The sequence below is a fragment of the Harmonia axyridis genome, chromosome 1 (assembly GCF_914767665.1).
Source record: "Harmonia axyridis chromosome 1, icHarAxyr1.1, whole genome shotgun sequence".
Classification (NCBI taxonomy): Eukaryota; Metazoa; Arthropoda; class Insecta; order Coleoptera; family Coccinellidae; genus Harmonia; species Harmonia axyridis.
This window is the reverse complement of record NC_059501.1, coordinates 74,979,053-75,000,913: the sequence shown is the minus strand read 5'-3', so window position 1 is coordinate 75,000,913 and position 21,861 is coordinate 74,979,053. Positions and strand designations below refer to the sequence as shown.

The 21,861-nt window shown below is 32.4% G+C and overlaps 1 protein-coding gene across 1 annotated transcript in view; it reads left to right on the top strand.

Moving 5' to 3' along the window:
• Positions 1 to 21,392, top strand: part of LOC123682656 — a 42,419-nt gene extending 21,027 nt beyond the window's left edge. The window contains exons 6-14 of the mRNA XM_045621406.1: positions 2,438 to 2,619; positions 2,977 to 3,124; positions 3,377 to 3,475; positions 12,485 to 12,658; positions 13,897 to 14,028; positions 15,566 to 15,696; positions 16,177 to 16,369; positions 20,962 to 21,060; positions 21,357 to 21,392. Coding sequence (XP_045477362.1) covers positions 2,438 to 2,619; positions 2,977 to 3,124; positions 3,377 to 3,475; positions 12,485 to 12,658; positions 13,897 to 14,028; positions 15,566 to 15,696; positions 16,177 to 16,369; positions 20,962 to 20,969 — 1,067 coding nt within the window. The 3' untranslated portion in view covers positions 20,970 to 21,060; positions 21,357 to 21,392. The remainder of the gene's footprint in view (positions 1 to 2,437; positions 2,620 to 2,976; positions 3,125 to 3,376; positions 3,476 to 12,484; positions 12,659 to 13,896; positions 14,029 to 15,565; positions 15,697 to 16,176; positions 16,370 to 20,961; positions 21,061 to 21,356) is intronic.
• Positions 21,393 to 21,861: the final 469 nt, after the last annotated feature.

Sequence of the window (21,861 nt, the reverse complement as noted above, 5' to 3'; positions counted from 1 at the left end):
TCAAGCTCAAGCCAAGTAGCTTGAAAATCAAGCCAAGCTGTGAATCCCTAAGCCCACTATCCACAGCATTTCAATGATAATTCTATAGTTGTTTTTGCTTCAAATTATATATTTTACCTAGATTTTTCAAGGGAATCCTTAATGGTTTGGTCTCATTTTCACAAGCTCCAAACCTCTTTAACATTTTCTAGTTTGTATATTTCATGAGAAAATTTAAAAGTGTACTGAATATAAACATAATATTATGTATTGTTATATATTATATATATATAACAAAAAAAATATGAGTTGAATTTTTGTTGTTCTTTGTTTTTATGAGGGTTTATTTTATACGATGTATAGTATGAATTATTTATCTTTAAACTATGTTTTGTTATGTTTCCACAAATCCAAAAATAAAGTTTGAATTTTTATTGAATCAATGAAATTATCTACTATACTATCATAATTTTGCAAGAAGTATAGGAAATGGCCGTCAAAGGTTCCTACTACTTTTATTTTGGATGAAATTATAAACCAACAATTTTATTAAAAATAAAGGAGTATGAACCTTTGATGACGATTTTCTCATCTTCTTGCAAAACCGAATAGTATTGATTCAATGAATACGTACGTCGAATTAAAGTACAAAGTTAGTTAATCCAATGAACTAATTTCATTCGGACAACGAAACTCATTCATTGGGCCAACGACCTCGTTCATTCCAATAATAAATATCGTACATTGATTCAACGAATTCGTACGTTGAATTAACGTACAACGTTCGTTAATCAAACGAACAAATTTCATTTCGACAACGGAACTGATTCATTCGGTCGACGAATTATTTATCATACGTTGCCGTGATGTATCATAGTAGTAATATTTACGCACATTCGGTACAAACGATAATTCGTTAGGCCAATGGACGCGTCCACTGGCTTTATTTTGATGAATAAATAAATTGGCCCAATGTACTTTTTCTTTGTATTTACGTACTCTTTTCGTTCAGTGTAGGTATAGTTGAATACTTTTCGAATCAGTTTTTTTCCTTGAATATTGTTAATGATTACTTTAAATTATGCACTGGAAAATAGAAAACATATTATACAGGAAATCTGAAAAAAATATTTAAAATTCACGTTTTGGAACAAGTGTTTTTTTGTACCGAATTCGATCTGAGGGGGTGTGCAAAAACACTAGAACTTTTCTGCATATTAAGTTGAAAAATCCTGCCAATCCTGCAAGGATTTCGAAAAGGTGAACATTTCTGTGATAAACTGTTTTTGTCACTTTTTCCACAAAATCTTTCAGTTTGCACAACCTATTGAAAATAATCAATTAATCTATCAATGAAATGTTATTTAGGTGCCAATTCATTCACTGAGTTGATAATATCGGAGATTTTATTCACTACTTGTGATGAGCTGTCAAAAAAGAAATTAACCCTTTTTTTATCTCGCATTCTCGTTCACATGTTTCAGTTGGAAATTAAGAAATGCGCAACAGATGTGTATTGTTTCTTACCATTTTTCCTTCTTTTTGTTCAGTTTTTTTTTCACTTACACTCTCGAACAGTAATATGATGTGATGCGATTCGATGGTTTAAACTCAAGTTATCTATGGAAACGTTCACTTTCATTGTTCTGATATTTATAAAGTGACTTTACACTCTTTACAAGAGACTTATTGATATTGAAGCTCCTGTGCGCATATCATTGCAATTAATGAATAATTTCACTTTATCATTAATTTAAGGAGTAACTATCATTTTTCAATGAAATTGATCAATAAGTTACAGAAAAATGTGCAAAATGGAAGGTTTTTTGGAAAAAGCGACAAAATTAGATTTTCATAGAAATGTTTCATTATCGATAAACATATGAATATCTTTTTTCTGAAGAAGGTTATACCTGTATTTTACTTTTTCGAAATCCTCACAGAATAGTCAACTCTTCAACTTGATATACAGAAAAGGTCCAGTGCTTTTTTTTACACCACCCCAGATCTAATTCGGTACAAAAAAACACTTTCTCCTAAACGTGAACATTTTTTTCAGAATCCCTGTATCATATCCCTGTATGCTATTTTTGAACGCATAAATTGAAGCAATCGTCTAACAATATTCACGGAAAAAACTGATTCGAAAAGTATTTAATTTTACCAATGGCATGAGAGAAAGTATTCAAAGTGAAAATATTCAACATTTTCATAAAACATCAAATAACTCGAAAACTGTGAGACTTTCATATAATAAACGAGCACATTTTGATCTACAATCCGTTTTCGTTTGACGTGGTCTTTTTGGGACACCGTATATATAATATTTTGATGAAGGTACATTTAGTTGAAATCATATATGGAATGTCTATTAACCAATGTAATTTTGGCCGAAAAAAACATGCATGATGGACATTCAATGTTTCTTGAAAGATTTAATAATTTTCTCTGATTTCAGATAATTACATGCGAAGCACTACGGTTTCTGAATTCACTCTGAACCGTGCATTTACTGGAAGTGGTATTGAATCTTGTATTTCTTTTATCTTGAATACATGTTCATACTGTTCAACTACAGTAATATTTCTGAATGAAGGAAAAACAAAAGTGATTTTGGAACAGAATTTTCCACCGACTAATGTAAGTTGAGGAGATATTTTTCATAAAAACCAGATGAAAGGACTGTTTTTCAATATTTTGCTTCATATATTAAAACTAAAAGTATAACATTAAAAACTACATCGATATCAACATAAATTTTCCAAAAGTTTATTTCTTTTAGTTCCGATAGTTCTCGAGATATTGATTGTTCATAAATAATTATTAAATTTAAATATATGTATTTGCAACTACTGTTTCTCGATTATTTATGTCTACAATGTCTCTTTTAAAATAATGTTGGTTGCCCAAGCCTATAACAATTTTAAATATAGGTACCTAATGATTCATTTACTATAATTGTTTCATGAACAAGCTTCATTGATAGTTGATTTTTAGGGCATTTGGGAACACCACAAATCGGTTACGAATATTTCCAGCAGTATTTTTTTTTGGGTTAAATTGAAAACTATGTTAACTGAAGGTTCATCTTCAACAGGATCTGAATTCTGGTCATTCGATAATTTCCGAGCATGCCATAATGAAGGTAAGTTCATTGTATTTCGATATTGAATAATCAAGCCTTTTTAGTTTATGAATGAAATTTTTTCACGGCAGAAAAAAAATTGAATCATTTTTGAACTCGTATAACCAACACATAATTTGATTTCTCTGCAGCTGAATGGAAGGAGATTTCTTCATTCTAATAAGAAATTTTCAAACTTTTATATTATTGTTGGATTCATATCAAAACTTTCAATACTACCAAGAATTCTAAATTAAATTTTTCCATTTTCAGAATACAGAATAACACAAAGTTCGGATGGTATTTCCGAATGTCAATTGCTCGAAGATAATAAGAAAGTGGAAAAGGTTGAAACTATCGATTCTGTAACAGGTAAGATATGAAATACTGAAATAGAAATCGTTCAGATGACTCGATGACCTGATCTATCAACAACAGTCATTGTTGGCATGAAAAATTCATTTTTCCCCTGATATTTACATTATATTCCAAAATATTGAACAGTCTAATTGTGTTTTATGGAATTCATTCAATATTAGAAGTTTATTATTCATTAGAGTTTATGCAATTTATTATGTATTTATTATGTTGAATAAACTTATGTTAGGACCTGCAGAGGACAAAACTAAATCTCTCAACGAGTACCAGTTCCAAGCTTCTGAGAGGTGTCACAGTAGCCTAGGAGTGTCGTACTATGAAAAAACATTGAATATTGAACAATCATTGGTAGTGAATAGTTGGTAGCTTGCTTATAGGCATAATACTGATTATTAATATTAAAGAAATTACAGAGTAGAGGCAAAAGCCTATGAACTCAAAGAAAGGTGAAAAAAATAGTTGAACATACTATATATACAGACAACAGTAATAGAACTAAGAACCAGCAACAAACACAAAAGTAAGAGCATAAACATAATGTTCAGATGCGGAACCCATTTTCAAACCAGGCATCAAGTCTGTTCTTGAAGGTATTTACGGAAGGTGCATTCACGACGTCACCGGGGAGTCTATTCCATACACTGAACACTCTTTTAGAAATGAAATATTCACGGCACTTAGCACGAAAACTTTCACGATTGAGTTTTAAACTGTGACCACGTAGATTGTTTGTATTCAGTTGGTATAAATGTGAGATATCGGTAACGAACATTCCATGGAGCACACGAAAGGTGATGATCAAATCCCCGCGCAGCCGTCGATCCTCCAGTGAAGACAGTCCCATCCTCTCCGGATACGATGGTCTTAAGACACCATAAGGCAGACGAGTCACTCTGCGCTGAAACCCCTCCAAGAGCATCAGATCGCCTCTGAGCCAAAGGTGCCAAACAGGACCGGCAAATTCTAAATCTGGCCTACGGTAGCGACATCACATCCCTGGAAAGATCTCTGTATAATAAAGAGGAGTCTTCTTGCTTTATTCAGCGTTTTATGTGGCTTGATCAGGAGAGATCACTGGTGATGGTCACACCCAAGTCAACGTGCGTGGTACAACCCTCCACTCCAAGGCCATCAGTACAATAAGTGTGTCGGGGATTGTTTACACCCAGATAGAGAACACGACACTTTGAATGGTTAAGAGGTATTAGCCAATGAGATGATCAGAGGGAAACTCTATTAAGATCCTCTTGAAGTTGTCTATAGGAAGTCTCAGCCTCTCCGAAAAACTTGATATCGTCCGCATAGGATGCACTTGGTGAGACAATAGAAGAAGTCAGATCACTTACTTATGCTAAAAACAGAATAATTCCTAGTAAAGACACGTTTTCTTGTGGAAAACTCGACTTTCTTCGTAGACATAGACATCTTCAAGAGTGATCTATGTACTCCAATCAGATCTTCTAACTTTTATGCAAAAATATTCGTCTTTACTTTCGAAATAGGCTTCATCCTCGGCAATCACTTCTTCATTACAGCCAATTTTTCCCTGGAGCACGTTTTTACCGATGCAGTCTGAATATCACTTTTCAAGATATAACTTTGCTCGCACAGTGGAGTTTTCCATCAAAAATACTCCCTCAATCTTCGATATCTCGATTCAGACTTAACTGTATGTTGATTTCTGCACTCAATCGATCCAATAACGTTATGGAATATTTGCTTCGTGAATGTAAAATATACCATGCACGTCCCAAAACACGGATGTCATAACCTTGCCAGCTAATGTTTGAGATTTTGTTGGCTTTGGACTGCTTTTCACTCAGCTGACGTTGTCTTTGACTCGGGAATGTAGTTATGAAGTTATGAATCGAGGGAAACAATCCTCTCTATTCCGCATAAACAGCTTCAAACAGTGGAACTTTGGATCAGCTGTGAGCAATATCTACATTTTGAGCATTTTGAGCAAAGTTTTCTAATGGACAAATGTTCACGTAAAGAAGTGGAAACAAAGCTTTCTGATATTTTCAGCTCCACCGCCATCTCATCCAACTTGTATTTTACGATTGCTCAACACCATTTCGTTTTTTTTTTTGAATTTCCTAAAATAGCAGTCGAATTCGGGCGACCAGGTTCCGTATGGTTGACAAGTGTTCTTTTAGACGTACACGTTTCAGGAACGAGTGGTACACGTGCGAGCGGTTTTCCAAAATGGTATTCCTGACAACCGTTCGTTCCATTAAACGTACACTTTCAAAAACGTGTACTCCCAAGAGCCGGCCGGCATCATTGTAAAATTTCACAGATGAGATGAAATGTCAGCAATTTATGTTCCGTCAATTCAAATTGAAAAAAATTCCGAAGAGAAATTGTTCATTAATATATTTAAACATGTTCAGCAAACAAACAACAAATCAAAAGAAGAATTCAAATAACTAATGGTCAAAAATATTGTCTGATTGAGTTTAAAAAAAAAAAACGTGGATCTTCAAGAGGGTAAATTGTCTAATCAATTCACTTACAAAGATGCATAAAGAAAATGGGCAAAAATTGGTAACATACTTGTATGCCGGGTGCATCTAGAGATTGGAAGAAGAGAAACAAGCTGCGGGCCTCCTATGTAAATCGAATTATCCAAAATAGAAGTGAATATAATTGATATTTTTGAAAAAGTATCTATTGAGAGACATAAAGGGACTTAATTCTTCTTTTCTTTATTAAATGTTCATATTTTCAGCAGAAAACTGTTGTTTATGTGGTGCATTTGGTTGATTTACTTGTTATTTATTAGAATGTTTTCTACATACATTTTCATGCAAATTTGTTCATGTTAATTGGAACGAACGAAATAGTTTTTTTTTTTTTACTTTAACGCCCCCTCGTGTTTTTCACTTTTTTGGTATTTTTCATTAAAAATGTGCATTTTACAATGATTATTGATGGTTTTCGATGATGGCAAACAAGTATTTTTGCTGATTGTTGAACGGGATAGGGAGTGAACAGGGGTGCTGGGTGGGTAAGATTTTTAAAAAAAATGTTATGAAAATGGTGATTTCTATGCACTTTTACTTTTAAAAATATCTAACATGTAAAGTTTGATGACGTCATTCTCAAAAACAACTCAAAAAATTCTACAAATTGCATTAAAAAATATTTAAACGTAACCTAAACTAACCATAACCTAACATAACCATAACCTAACATAACCATAACCTAACATAACCATAACCTAACATAACCATAACCTAACATAACCATAACCTAACATAACCATAACCAAACCTTATATAACTGCACACCTTTGATTCTGCAATTTTAAAAAATTCTACAATTTTCATTGAAAAAGATTTAAACGTAACCTAACATAACCATAACCTAACATAACCATAACCTAACCTTACATAACTACACACCTGTAATTCTGCAGTTTGATGACGTTGTTCTCAGAAAAGAAATAATTCAAAAATTAAAACAAAAAAATCTAAAGTAAATGTAATTCAGCATAAAAACTATTTCGCAATCATTAATTACCATAAAAAAATAATTCCTAAACCTTAAGTCAGCAACAAAATAAAAGAAGCCCACAACATCAGTTCACCGTCCAAAATTCTACAATTTTTATTCAAAAAGATTTAAACGTAACCTAACATAACCATAACCTAACCTTACATAACTACACACCTGTAATTCTGCAGTTTGATGACGTTGTTCTCAGAAACGAAATAATTCAAAAATAAAAAAAAAGTCTAAAGTAAATGTAATTCAGCATAAAAACTAGTTCGCAATCATTAATTACCATCAAAAAATAATTCCTAAACCTTAATTCAGCAACAAAATAAAAGAAGCCCACAACATCAGTTCACCGACCAGCACCAATACAATAATAATGATAGCAAACAAGTATTTTTGCTGATTTGTTGTACGGAATAGGGAGTGAACAGGGGTGCTGGATGGGTAAGAATTTTTGAAGAAACGTTATAAAAATAGTGATTTCTAAGCACGTTTACTCTTAAAAATATCTAACATGTAGAGTTTGATGACGTTATTCTCAAAAACAATTCATTCTATACGAGCAAATTAGTTTTTTTCCCAAACAAATAAATTAAGCAAAATAAAAAAAAAATTAATACCTTATGTCAAAAGATGCTCTGGCATAAAAATCACTTTACGGCATCTAAAAAGATTTCAAAATCCGCAGATACTCTTGACCGGCATTTTTCGCAAAAAGCGTGACACGACAACAGCCCATAAGCTATAAGGAAATGCCGCTCCACAACTTTATTCAAAATCATCTGGTTAAACCCAATATTCATGAAAGAACTCTCTTTGCAGACGTTATAGCCACAACTCTTTACTACTGGCTGGAGATCAACCATTGTGATCTGCAAATGATTTGAAAAAAAATTCAAGCGAACTTTTCAGAAAGAACAATATTTCAAGTTAGAAATGTTCGTAAATTACTTACATTTCACATGATAGCTTCAAAAACACAAATCTTGTTTTCTCGTGAATATATTTCTGGCAATTATAAAAATGGCAATTTACAAAAGAACGTTTCCATGGCAATGATAATATTAAGCGATGGCCAACTCAATATATTTTTTTTATATATATTCATAGAATAACATCAAGCATGGGCGCCCGCAGAAATTTTTCTCAGGGGGGGCAAAATGGAAATTATTGAAAAACGATAACGCGTCCATCATTGTCGTATACGATATTAGTATTCCGTTTCTTTCTATTTATGTATTTATATTCATGTGTGGGGGGAGGACTGTGCAAAATGAAAATTATGAAGTTTTCCACTTCAACATTTTTTTAAAACATCAACAACATAGGGTGATGTAAAATAATACGGTAACTCTTTTCAAAACGAGTCGCATTCAATGAAACAATTCACAAAATAATAAAATATAAAAAATATGGAGAACGGAATGAAATAATTATTATAATTTCTAATAAATAAAGAAGAATCAACGAGTAACTAGTACGCGCCCTTATCTACCTAGTAGGTAGATCAATAAAGCCCATAGATCCACATTGCCCATAGATCTACCTTGTAGGTAGATCAATGTTGCTCATAGATCTACAATGTAGGTAGATCAATGTTGCCCATAGATCTACTTTGTAGGTAGATCAATGTTGCGCATAGATCTAACTTGAAGGTAGATCAATGTAGCTCATAGATCCGCATTGCCAGTAGATACACCTTGTAGGTAGATCTACATTGACCATAGATCCTCATTGTCCATAGATCTGCATTGGCCACAGATGTACACCCTATATGAAATTCATTCGAATACTGCATATCTCCTGTATTATCGATATCGGACTAATATACAAAGCACAGTTTGTATGTAAAAAATAAAAATAAGAAATAAATACATATACGCTCGATAAAACTATGTTTATGAAAATAATAAATGAATAATAAATCTTGAAATATACACTGAATGACTCAAACAATAAAGTTTAAAACTTGCTACTAAAATATGATTCAAAATAACACAGAATTGCTCCAGATTGTGAAAACAACAAATAAGTATATAATCAAAATTAACAAATCATAAATTGCAAAAAAACAACTCATAAAAACTATATTAATTCTGAAGACGAAATACTTGATCGCTATACAACAGAGTAGGCATATTTTATTCTAAACTAAAATTCAATTCTGCGCAAAATGCTGAAACTATGCTCTATAGAGCATAGTTTCAGCATTTTGCTGAAGATCTTATCGGACAATGTAAATATAAATAAGATAAGATCTTCAATTTTTATGTTTTCATCCATTTGTGATTTAGATGAATACTCATTCCAAATGTTCAATTCACTTTCTAAATTTTCAATGTTATACATATTGCCGACCTTAGGAGCGAAAGATTCAATATCTAGTAATTTTTAATTCTGAAATCAAATGATCTAAACATGGGATGAATATAGATTTTTTGAAGTAATCTTCAGCTGAATCTGCTTCATAATGAGATCTGTACATTTGTCTACCGCAAATTCGTGGTTTTCCTATATCAATATTGAGACTCTGAGCAATAGATGATGCTTTCGAAAAAAATTCTGCGAAGCATAAATCATCTTAGCGATGTTTTCCACATATTTCTATAATTAAATTTATATGACGGTGAAAATCTACAAAATTAATAGAAACACCTTGTAGTATATTTGCTATTGGTTTCAATATATTTGAATATTTACTTGCTACCGTCAAACAAATCACAAAAGTGAAAGAGTTTATTGCAGCCCATAACTGATCAGCTCTTTTTGTTGTTGAAGAATTCATTGAAATTTCTCCAGATTTCATAGCAAAGAGAGTTTTGAATATAGTATTGAAGTTTTCAGCGAAAACTCACAAAGATTTATATTTAGCTGACCAACGAGTTTCCTAAATCAAAGGAATATTTGGAATCAGATTTCTTCTTAAGGTACTCTCTCGAAAAAATACTATGTCATTAACGGTGCCAATGCTATTACGAATTTCAGTTTTTTTACTGATGTCATTTATTACTAAATGCATCCTATTGGAGGCACAATGGAAATAAATTGCTTTCTTGTACTAATCTCTTATGATATTTTGAACCCTGAGAATTTCACCAGCCATTGTTGAGCATCTATCTACCTTGTGTTACAAGTTTGTCCAAATTCAAACCAGCTGCGTTGAATAAATGGATCTCTGAATTTTATATCCAGCGTCTACTCTGAATTTCAAAAGATCACTAAAATTTCTTGTTGCTCTCTCGTATAGGCATATCGTGGGTGAGTTTCGCAAAAAACTATTGTTTTATAATCTGTAATTTTTTTTTTCTATTTTCTGCAACACTTTTTTTTTACCTTTATCTATTAGACAATAGGAGAGTATATATAAGATGGATTTTAAAAAAAATTGACACGCATGGATTGCGTTCGGTTCCACGATTTTTCTTCACCCAAGGAGTGCTCAACACGCCTAAAAAAGTTTTTAATTCAAAAAATACCTCTGCCGATTATGGATATGTGTATAGTATATTATGGATATATGTATAGTAATTCCATTGAAAACCCGGAAATTGTTGTGAATCCATTACTTTCCTTTTTTCCTTGCCCTTTGGATTGAGAAAGTAATATTGAGGGTGTTGTGCTGAAAAATGAGACAATCAGAATCTCAGGGGGGGCAATGGCCCCCCCTGGCCCCCCCCTGCAGGCGCCCATGACATCAATCCATAACCAATAAAAGCTATAATGTCAAAATGAAAGCCGAAATTGAAATCCCAATTTTTTTAAATTACGTTGAAAGACATACAGTCATGGTTTCACATTTCAAGGGCTTCCAATGAAGATATATATATTCCCATAAGTGTCGCCCATGAAAGACACCATTGATATAATATGCAGGATCCTTTCAACCGAAGGCAATTTGGACAAATGGCACTTGTTTGCATAAGCGCCAATACTCAATCCGTCAAGCCAGGACAACGGATTGAGGAATTCCCTAAAACAACGAAGGATATGTAGCGAGACTCGTGAATTTCCTGAAATAACATCGAAGTCTTTCACCACGATTGATAAGATAAAGTCGCTGAAACTATCCGAGAAAAAAATATCTTAACAGGGATGATTTTTTGTTAATTTAAAGGTGATTCTCTTGTGAAAATGTGTTGAAACCGTTGGAATTTATTGAATTAGAATGTGTATTATGTGCTAATTTGGTGGAGAAAAATATGAACATAGATATTCATAGAAACATAAAAAGAAATTATCAGGCCCGTATTAAGTAAGTGTTAGAAATAGCAATTTTCTTCATCGATTATCTCGGGAACTATTTATTTGCCAGTGCTCTTATTGGAAATATAGCATGAAAACATCATAACGAATCACTATACGAAATATTATCAAAATTGGGGAGGGGGCGTTAAAGTAAAGATTAACCAATTGTTTAACAAATTTTCAAATCACTCGGCTTGATGATTGCGAATAAAATAATGCATCTCAATTTTCGACCTACTGCCAATTCCGGATTTATCCTTTGCTTATTTACTTCTACTCGATCTCTACTATCGATGAGGAAGTCATATATTCCCAAATCAACTTGTGATGTACCATCGTTCCGCTACATTATATTTTCAATGCAAATATTATGGAGCACTACACAAGCATTGACAATGTTACTTGCTGTCTACGAAGCATTTATTATTTATTTATTGTATAAATATTTTGGAGTTCCTTCCACTGGTTCATTTTCCAGAGGTGTCATCATCCATATTCTTTAAGGATATCCAGAAACATTCAAACGAATTGTTTCTCACTCAAAACATTGAATGGGTCTCCGCGTTGTATATATCTCCGCTGATCCATTTGTTCCACATCATCCAATAGATCCGTTTATAACAATTGTACTATTTCGTCTTACATTATCTTAGAAGGATAAATATGACTTATAAATATATCTCTATGGCCTTCAGATTGTCAAATAATCAAAACGAATGCCAAAAAGCTCTCGCATTAAGCATTCACACTGACAACGTGTACGTTTTCAAGTTCAGTAGTCAAGAATATCAAAACGTGTGACTTTTGGAAAGTTCGTATACGTTTTGAAACATCACTTGTCAAAAATAGGGTCCCAGAGCTTTCAACTTCGTTGGTGGTTCTTCGACCACGTCTTAAACTGGCATAACAAGTTTTAACACATTTTCAACCATTGTGTTCGATGGAGCAGAGTCTGAACAACACTCATCAAGCCATTGCTTTGCTTGCACGAAACTCGTTTTTTACATTTTCCGAACCACTGCAAATGTACCATTCAATATCTTGACCCAGACTTGACTCTATATATGTTTCGAAATTTCAATACGCATCTTTCGATGCTTGGTACGTTGAAAAAAAGAATGGCACTGGCTTTGTCACCTGTGCGCCAGGTCCAAAACTCATCTAGTAAAATGTGAAAATCTAAAATTGTTTGAAGATTGAAAATATCATATTGTTATGCACCATGTAAAATTTAAATCCCAATTCTTTCAGATGACATAATATGTTCATCTCCTGATGCCATAGGAAGTTCATGTATTTCATGCGATCTATTGCAGGAACGAATCAACAACAAAAAATGTGAAAAGTTGCAAATATGCGAAGAAAAAAATGGCGACACTCAATGTTTCTGCTCTTCGGGATATATGGGATCACAATGTAATGAAGGTAATGTATTAATTTCATGTTGGACTTGTTGAACATAAAAATCATTTGATTGGATGATCAAATTATTCAAATTATACTATCTTGGTACCTAATCATTTTGCATGACAATTCATTTCATTCATGGATGTCGCAGAAACTTTTTATTCATTTGTGCAATGTTTATTCAGTATTTTTTTACATATGCGTACAACTTTGATTCTTCTGTTTTTTTTCAAAATTCGAATCTTTATTGTGAAAAACTGGTTATACATTTATTATTATTGTTTTTCATTTTTCCAGATATATGGTTATAACAATCAATTAATATATATTTTATTGTCCATCGCTGGCCACTAATTTCTCCCATCCTCCGGGCTCACGAATCCCGCGTTGAAAAAATTTGCAATCTTTTGAAGCGATCCAACAATCGATTCAAGTTTTTACTTCTTTATAAGGCCGGAAGTGTTGATCAGGCAGGTCGTGTGCCATTGATCGAATCAACTGATAGTCCAAGGGAGCAACGTCTGGAGAAAACGTTTTTCAAAACGTTTTCTGGCAGGATCATTGGGAGTGACGCAAAAACATTTCAATGTTTTTGCGTCACTCCCAATGATCCTGCCAATTCTTGTTGCGTTTGACACGAATCTTGATCAAGTAATGCCTACAATTATTCATCTTCAAAAACCTTCTCTCTTCCACCACCATGCTGGTCTTTGACGTCAAGATCGCCGTTCTTGAAGCGTTGAAACCTCACTCGGCACGTTCTTTAATAATAATAAAAGAGTTTATTCAAATATTCAATACAATAAGTACAATTTCAAATTAAACTCTTTCTTTCACTAATAGCGTCCTCATCATAGGTATTTGAGAGCATTCTATGAGCCTCAGCCGCAGATTTCTTCATATTAGAGCAGAAAATTGAAACCTCCCGCGAATGACGAGAATTTGGCTAGTAAGCTGACATATTTAATCGAGATTTTATGACGCAGACATAAATCGACTAATATTTCGATGGCGTTTACAAATACCTAAGCTTGTTGTATGACATCTACGCGATCTATTTATTTCGACTACCACTTACCATCCATTGCAAAACGGCGGAAGCAAAATTGTACACCTTTTATTTCATAGCATCAATTAAATTCAAGAAGTACATAAATCATGTATTATTGAACAGCTATTATTCATAAACGATAAATGAAATTGGCATATAGTTTCAAAGTTATGTTGGTCCTCATTAACAAAAAAGGTTTTTTCAGTGTGCCCAAAAGGAACGTATGGATACTTTTGTCAAAAACAATGCGCATTTTGCGATCCAGTGGGTCAATGTGATGCGATAAATGGCAACTGTGAATGCCATAATTTATTTGAAGGTCCAACATGTCAAGTTCGTAAGTAAAAAAATATTCATATGAATTATTGTCAATGTGTTGAACTGTCATACAAACGAAAAGAATGACTTTGCAAACAAAATGTATCTTTAAATTTCTCACACATCATTTTAATATATTGAATGAAAAAAGCAACAAAAAAATATTGAAATAAGCTACGTTCTTTAAGGGAGTGCCATAGATCAGAGCTGTGCCAAAGCATTGTGCTTAGTGCTTTCGAAAGCCTTTTTGTGCTCCCGAGCACTTTTTGAAATCAATGCTTAGTGCTTAGTAATCGGAGCACTTTCACAAAAGGCTTAGTGCTTAGTAATCCCAAAAGGGCTCCCGAGCACTGCAGTGCTCGCGAGCACTTTGGCGGATTACTAAGCACTAAGCACTTCCGAATTTTTGTCATAACACAAATATGCGCCGACGCTTTGGTAGCCTTTAATCGTTCTACATCAAATTCAATACAGTAACAAACATCTGACGCTGGCACTTCTGTGTGAATTTAATGCACAGTTGTATAGATCAAATCAGTTTTATTATGAACCTTGAAACATATAAATAAATAAATAAATACGTATTATGTTCATATTTATTCAATTCTATGAAAAATTAATACATCGTTCAGAAAGAAGAGATTATGAAATTGAATTTTAAATCATTATTATCAAGATTTCGAAAATTAACATCTCATTACAAATCTTAAAGGAAATGGAGAGACGACATGTTTCTAATAGAAAAATATCAAAAAGAATTTTAATATTTGCATGGTTGAGGGAAGTCTATTAGATTCCGATCAATACAGCGTAGTTAGCCAGAATGCAAACTAAATGTTTCAGGAATTATATCTATAATACTTGATCACAATTCCTTTATCTAAATCATATACTTTTTATGCTTGCGTTGTATTGAACAATGAAACATAATACCTATATTCTACGTTTCACATTTTTATGAACATTATTTTCATATTTTAATGAAGTTATTTTTATCTCTTGAAATAACATATTTTTGAACATTTTGTGATTCCAAACATGAAATATTTGATTATATATGAATAATAGATGTCTTGCTAGTATTTTTATTGAAATATATTTCAATAAATTAAGTCCGAAAATAGTTCTGTGAAGTGTTTCCATAGAAATGAATATAAAATCTGCATGGGCTTGTGGCTTGCCTGTAGATTTACAATTTCAAGTTTCGTGCAAAATTTCGTTTCGACAGTAAAAACCATAGATAATTCATGTAGAATTGAGTAAAAAGTCAGTTAGCAGCTTTTGAGCGCTTGTTTATTCCTGCTCTACATATCCAAGCAATTAGAGCATGCATGAATGGTCGCTCAAAATCTTTAAATTTCACGTCAGTGCTTTCCTCATTTGAACAATAAAATGATATTAAATATAAATTGGATGGACCAATCACTTTTCTTCCCTTAAAAAGGTTGAATATAGCAGTGGAAATGGTTAGAATTATTTGCATCCATGAGAATATCCTCCTGAGTATTGATCTATTCATAAATTCAAAATCAATTCAATTCAAACCGCTATTTCAGCTAAGAAAGGTCAATATTTGGAAATTGCACCAAAAGTGGTAGATCAAAAAGCAGACTCCTGTGAGATACAATGGGATAGTGAAAATTACATCGGAAAACCCAAGCCAAAATATTATCTGGTACAATATTCAGTAAGTAATATATTCTTTCTTCATTTAACTAGGTACAACAATAAGATCAAGCTATCATAAGTAGTATCTGAATCCTAAATGATATTATATTCTATTGGAGTCGGTTTCTCTGATCCCTCTTGCTTGTGAACAATTCAAAGAGATCAATAGAGAAGATATCCGGATAAACGTTTTTCTTTCAAAGTCAATTAATTTGTTAATTATTAACTAGTTTTTTATATTATTTTACCATAGAAATAAGGCCATTTCCTCTTAGAATTGTTTATCAGAGTTTATACTTGCTTGATCCCCATCAACATATAGAAGAATCTTCTAGATTGACCAAATGGCTCTATTGCAAATAAGAGGAAGATCAGCCGATGAAATAATGCGTTTCAAGTGGGGCTATTGTGCTGAGTTGTTTGAGCCATTTGGTAGTAGATCATCTATACTTAATGATGATATTCGAACGCAACTATTTTTCCAATATTAATTTTTTAGAATGCCCGTTCATCATGGTGGAATGATTATGGAGAAGTAGAAAATTTGGAAAAGAATGGAAATGTAGTAGTCGGAAATTTCAGATCAAACAAACAATATGCAATCAGAGTTCTTTTGAGTGATGAGAAAGATGAAATAAAGAAATTGCAATACACGAATCTTCCTGCTGCAATGTGTATGACGACATGCAATGGTAAATATTTTTTTACCTCCTTTTTAGGATTTCAGAATTTTGAAATTACTCAATAATGCACCAATTAATGTTCAATTAACGCCAATTAGTGCTTTCACAACTATTCGAAAAAAATTAACTTGCTTGAAAATATTGGTAGGAGACAGCGGGGCTGGAAGTTCCGATTTTTAAATAATACAAATTATCATCGTGATAATACTGATAATGAAGGATTTCATTCTCAACTTGGGATAATATCGAACGGATATTTATCCTTTTTGGAAATTTTAAAATCGTTTTCACTGATATCTCAATAGTTTTTTTCACAGAAGCAAATGTCTGTAAAATTTCAGAGCCGAACATTCAACCCCGCTTTGGGGTTGTTCCTCTAAAATTCTGACAATATTTGTTGAAATAATGAAGGTTGTATTGAATGAAACAATCATTTATATCAACCTGTTTATGTTAAGTTTATTTTATGCAAAACTTAACTAAAAAACAACAACAGAATATTATGTTACTGGTTTATATATATTTTTTTAAGTTCTTGAAATCTATAAATCTTATCTATCGGTGTAATAGTTATTTATGCAACAAGTGCAAAAAGTGAATGTTTATTGCACTCGACGTGAAATTTTTGAAACAATTTTTGCACGGGTTGCATATAACATTTTTTCTACGTTCATGCAAAAAGCAAAAAATGATTTATTGAGGTGCGGCACTAGGTGTAGGAAAATGAAAAGCGCAACTTGAATACTTTATTATTAATATAGATTTGCATTGAAACAGGAACTAATACGTTACGATTGTTACGAACAATTTAACTCAAACTTTATTTTTACCCTCAATGTTGAAAGTGAATGAAAAATTGGTGACAGCACGTTGAAGTAGAATGACAGATGAGTGCAATAAAAACTTTATTGCACTAGTGCAATAAAGAACTTTTTCCACTAAATATAGTTCAAAAAAGTTTTGCTTTTTGCATGAATGTAGAAAAATATATTTTTGAAATAGAAAACATAACTAGTAACTTCCATATAAACTTTTTCTCAGGTTAATTGAGTCTAATCATCAATCAGCAGTCTACTTTCATCAATTGTAATTAACTTTGGCAATCTCCATTTTTATTCATCAACAATCTTATTCATCACTCTTCTCTTCATCTGATTCACAATAATTAATATACACACATAAGAGTGGGTAGAGTGACTTTATCGTTCCCATGTAAATATTTGGTAGGAGCCCAATTTATAAATAGTACATTCTATCCACAATCCATTGTTCTCTTGGTCGAGAATTTTAATATGAATCATAACAAATTAGGCAGTAGATAGTGTAGGTACCATTACAAATCATTACCGCTGTCACTCTCGATATCTTGCGTTTGGTTTTTCCTGATCCTGATTTTTTTCTTCAATTTCCTCCTTGCTTCTACCATTTACTTTTCTTGTATCTTTGATTTTTTTGTTCCAGATCTTGTAATGCCTTCATCTATTTGTCTTTTTTTCTGCCTGTTCTTCAGCCAAAACATTTTTTCTGGGATGTCTGTTAAAATAGACGTATACCGTAAACGTCGTTTTCTAGAAGTCGATGTAAGGTCATGCGGAAAATTCAATTTCTCTTGCGTCAGTTTCAACAGATTTTCCGTCGTTGGTAACAGTAGGGGAAGCTAGACGTAAAAATTGTCCAGGAGGTCTTACTTCTCTCTGTCTTGTGGTTTCATATCCTTAGAATAAAAAAAAATGTGTCATGAGAATTTCAGATACGATTGAATGTTGATTGGGTAAGTTTTTCCGCGGAACAACCAGCCCTGCCAGAAAGGAACTTATGACCCCGAATTACTTTTATATACGAACATTGACATACTGGCAAACTAACAAAATCAATTGGAACAATACTAAAACGATGATTCCTTACTTATGTAACTATAATTTGGGAAATTAACGCATGAATAGGAATAGGTTCATAATTAACAAAGATAGACCAAATAGTTCAAAAAAGAAAACTTACGTGACGTTTCGAGAGCTCGTGCATATAGCCACTCAACCACCTTCGCCGGTGTAATAAAAATAACTGCCAAATTTGCGCTCCACTTGGTGCTTTAGAAGCATTATTTGCATGTCTTGATATCTCTTTTCGTTAAAAAGTTATTATTATATTATTATCGGAACACCTCACCCCGGGAAGTTCCAGCCCCACTCTCCCACTAACTGGTGTTAGCTTCACACCAGCCTTTTTGAATTTTTATTCAATTAGTTAGTAGCTTGGTTGCAATCTATATTTTTCACTTTTTCAGTTACTAGAAGTATTTCCGCTGAGAATTTAGTGGAAAGGTTTAAATATTAATTCCGATTCCTGAAGTATTTTGTGACGTCAAGGCCATTTGACACCGTTATGTCGTCGGAGGACGGAAGCATAGGGGAAATGCGGACAAAATGACAAACTGTTTTGTTTTTCAATCCTATATTTCTAGTTATTGCAATAATACTTCCATTTTGGTGCTAAATACTAACTTTGGTTAATTGTTTTTAAGTATTATAACCTGAAAATTGAATTGAACTTCAAAAATAAAAGACATAAGAAATTATTTTGACTTCTAACAAAATCCATTTTGTCCGAATAATAAGGACAAAATGACATACTAATAATAGACATAATGACAAACATAATATTTGAATGCAAAATTCTAAAATATGTAGGTTTTGGTTCTCGAGACAGTAGCATACGATTTATGAGCCCAGTGAAAACAATGCATGCAACGCAGCCACTGCTCACCAGATATGAAACGAAAAAAAAAACGTCATTGCAATAAATTCAGGGGCAGTCATCGTCATCTTCATTTTTATTTTTGATTTGAAACGGTTCAGTCAACGACTTTCTTATTTTTCAACGGCCTTGTTTTTTTACCACAAGGTTTTTTTATCATTTAATAATGTTTCAGTATTTCTTCTTCCTTCTTCTTGATTGTATTGGTCGCAGCAGATTTAGCCTTTGTTTTGTCAAAATAAGGCGTTAACGTTAAGTGACAATTGCATTTTTGAGCTTTTGGCTTTCCTATGCCTTGTCACTGAGGAAGTGGTGAAAGAATTTCAATAGGAAAGGGTATCGTATTTTGTACAAGATACATACCAGAAATTCACGTAATATCGCGTATGGTACGTGCAAAATGAGTTCAAAACAATATGAAAATGAGCTCATTAGTTTAACGTGAATAACAATCAACAAAATTTCATATTATTTACAAAAATATACTTTCTTGACATGTATCGGACAAAATGACATACTATGTCGTTTTGTCCATCAGGATAGTATGTAATTTTGTCCGATACATATCTTTTATGATATTTCAATTTCAATTTCAAAACTAAACTAATATTCATCTTAAAACTTATACATATTATTACGTCATAACAGTTCCAACAAGAATACATTAAAAAAATAAGGAATATTGTAATGACACTTTCCAGAAGCAATTCAGAAACCAAATGATTAAAAAAATTCAACCGACTTAAACACATTTGTAGCTATTGCACCAGTGAAAAAGACAGTAGGATGTCAATTTCTTCGCAGGATTGCCATCACCACTAGCAGAAACTGAATCACTGTGAAACCCCGAGCTATACTTCTGAAAAAATCTAAAAGTTCATTTTGTCCGCATATGTCGTTTGGTCCGCATTTCCCCTAATTAATTAATTTCGTTTCAGACCATATCAAAATTTCTAAAATTGACAATTTTCTATAGCAAGTATTGAATAAGTTTGTCGAATTTATGTATAGTGTGTATATGCAAAATATTGAATTCATGTTTTTCTTTACTAAATTCTGCAACGTTGAATATATTTTTTATCTGCTTTATCAACGGCGATGTACTATTGTGATTTCTTTTTGTATTATTGCATACACCTGTAATTGGGCCTTGGCCTGTTGGATGTATTTATGAATAAATAAATAAAAAAAAAATAAATATTATGCGGATAGTAATGAATGACGCCCTTATTGATGTGACGGAAGAACTTAAAGAATCCTACTTACTTCATGATGTGGTTGGCCTGATCATATTGAATGTTGTTTACAGATTGTACTATTGAATCAATATCGATCGAAATTGAAAATAAACTGAATTGAATTTGTTTAAGGAACATTAAATCTATTTAAATGAGATATGGATATATTGAACAAGCGATTATTTCATTGAAATGAAGAATTCCCAATTGAAATGTTTTCGAAAATTTATTTTGTTTGTTTGTTTTTTTTTAATATCAAACATTTTTATTTACTACGTTTGATCAGAACAGTTGGTTCAGTGCAAATTCAATGTAATTTCAAACTCGGTTCGAAATGAATTAAATAATGGTTATAAGGTATCAGTTATTCTTCTTCGCAAACATTTCTAGGTACACTATATAGGAATCGAGTATTCGACAGGAAAAATAAAACTTCAATTGATCTTTTTGATATATAATGTTAAAAAATTAAGTTCAGTTTATGATATGAATGACCAAATCAGGAAACAATCAAATATACCTACCCATCGACTTCATATACTTCAGACATTTAAATAAACAGCAATATTCATTTAATGGAAAATTTATATTCTTGATATTATATTTTAGATCCTTGATCCTGATTTAAATCTGCTTCTGCTTACAGATTGGATTGAAGATGATATAGTAATCAAAACAACATCATTCCGAGTAGAAATTCATCTCAATGTAAGTATCGAAGCCTTCTTTTCATGATATTCCTGATATTTCATGTTATGTTATAAATAAATATTGCTTTTCTCGCCAATCCTTTAAAAATTAAGCGGAGGGTCAAGTTTTTGTTCTGAAACAAATGAAATGTGAAATATAAGTATCTAATTTGTTCTGAATAATCCTCAAGATTTTAACAGAATTTTTTAATGTGAATACGAACGAATATAATGATCGTCTTACAAAGACTTTGATTATCAACATCTCATGAAAATCTCCACACAAAAACAGTAAAATTCCTTTTTTTTTTTCAGTTAACCCAAGATAAATGCCCATTATCATCATACCAATATTCCATTGAATATCAAAATAAGACTATCTCAAATGGAAGTGCACTTATTGATCTCTCTCTAGAAAACCTATCTCCGTTCGAAAATTACAGTGTTACATTCAAATCCAAAACCCAGACAATAACAAAGGAGTTCAGAACTAAAGAAGGAGGTAAAATAATCTTTTTTTCTTCACCCGTACTATAATAATATACTAACTGACAAACAAAACTGCAACACCCAGAAAGAGCTGTTTAAATTGAATTTTTTTTTGGTAAAACATAGTTATTGTAGCAAGGAGAAAATGATTGAAATTTGGAGCAAAAAACGGAGGGTTTACAATTTTTTTTCAATAAATTTGTTAATAATGTGTTTTTCCACCGCCATTATCTACGCACTCCCCAACAAGTCTCGGCATTGATGTAAAAAGATGGTCTATTTCTTCTTGAGGGATACTATTCCAGCCTACCTGTAATTCATTTCTCAGAGC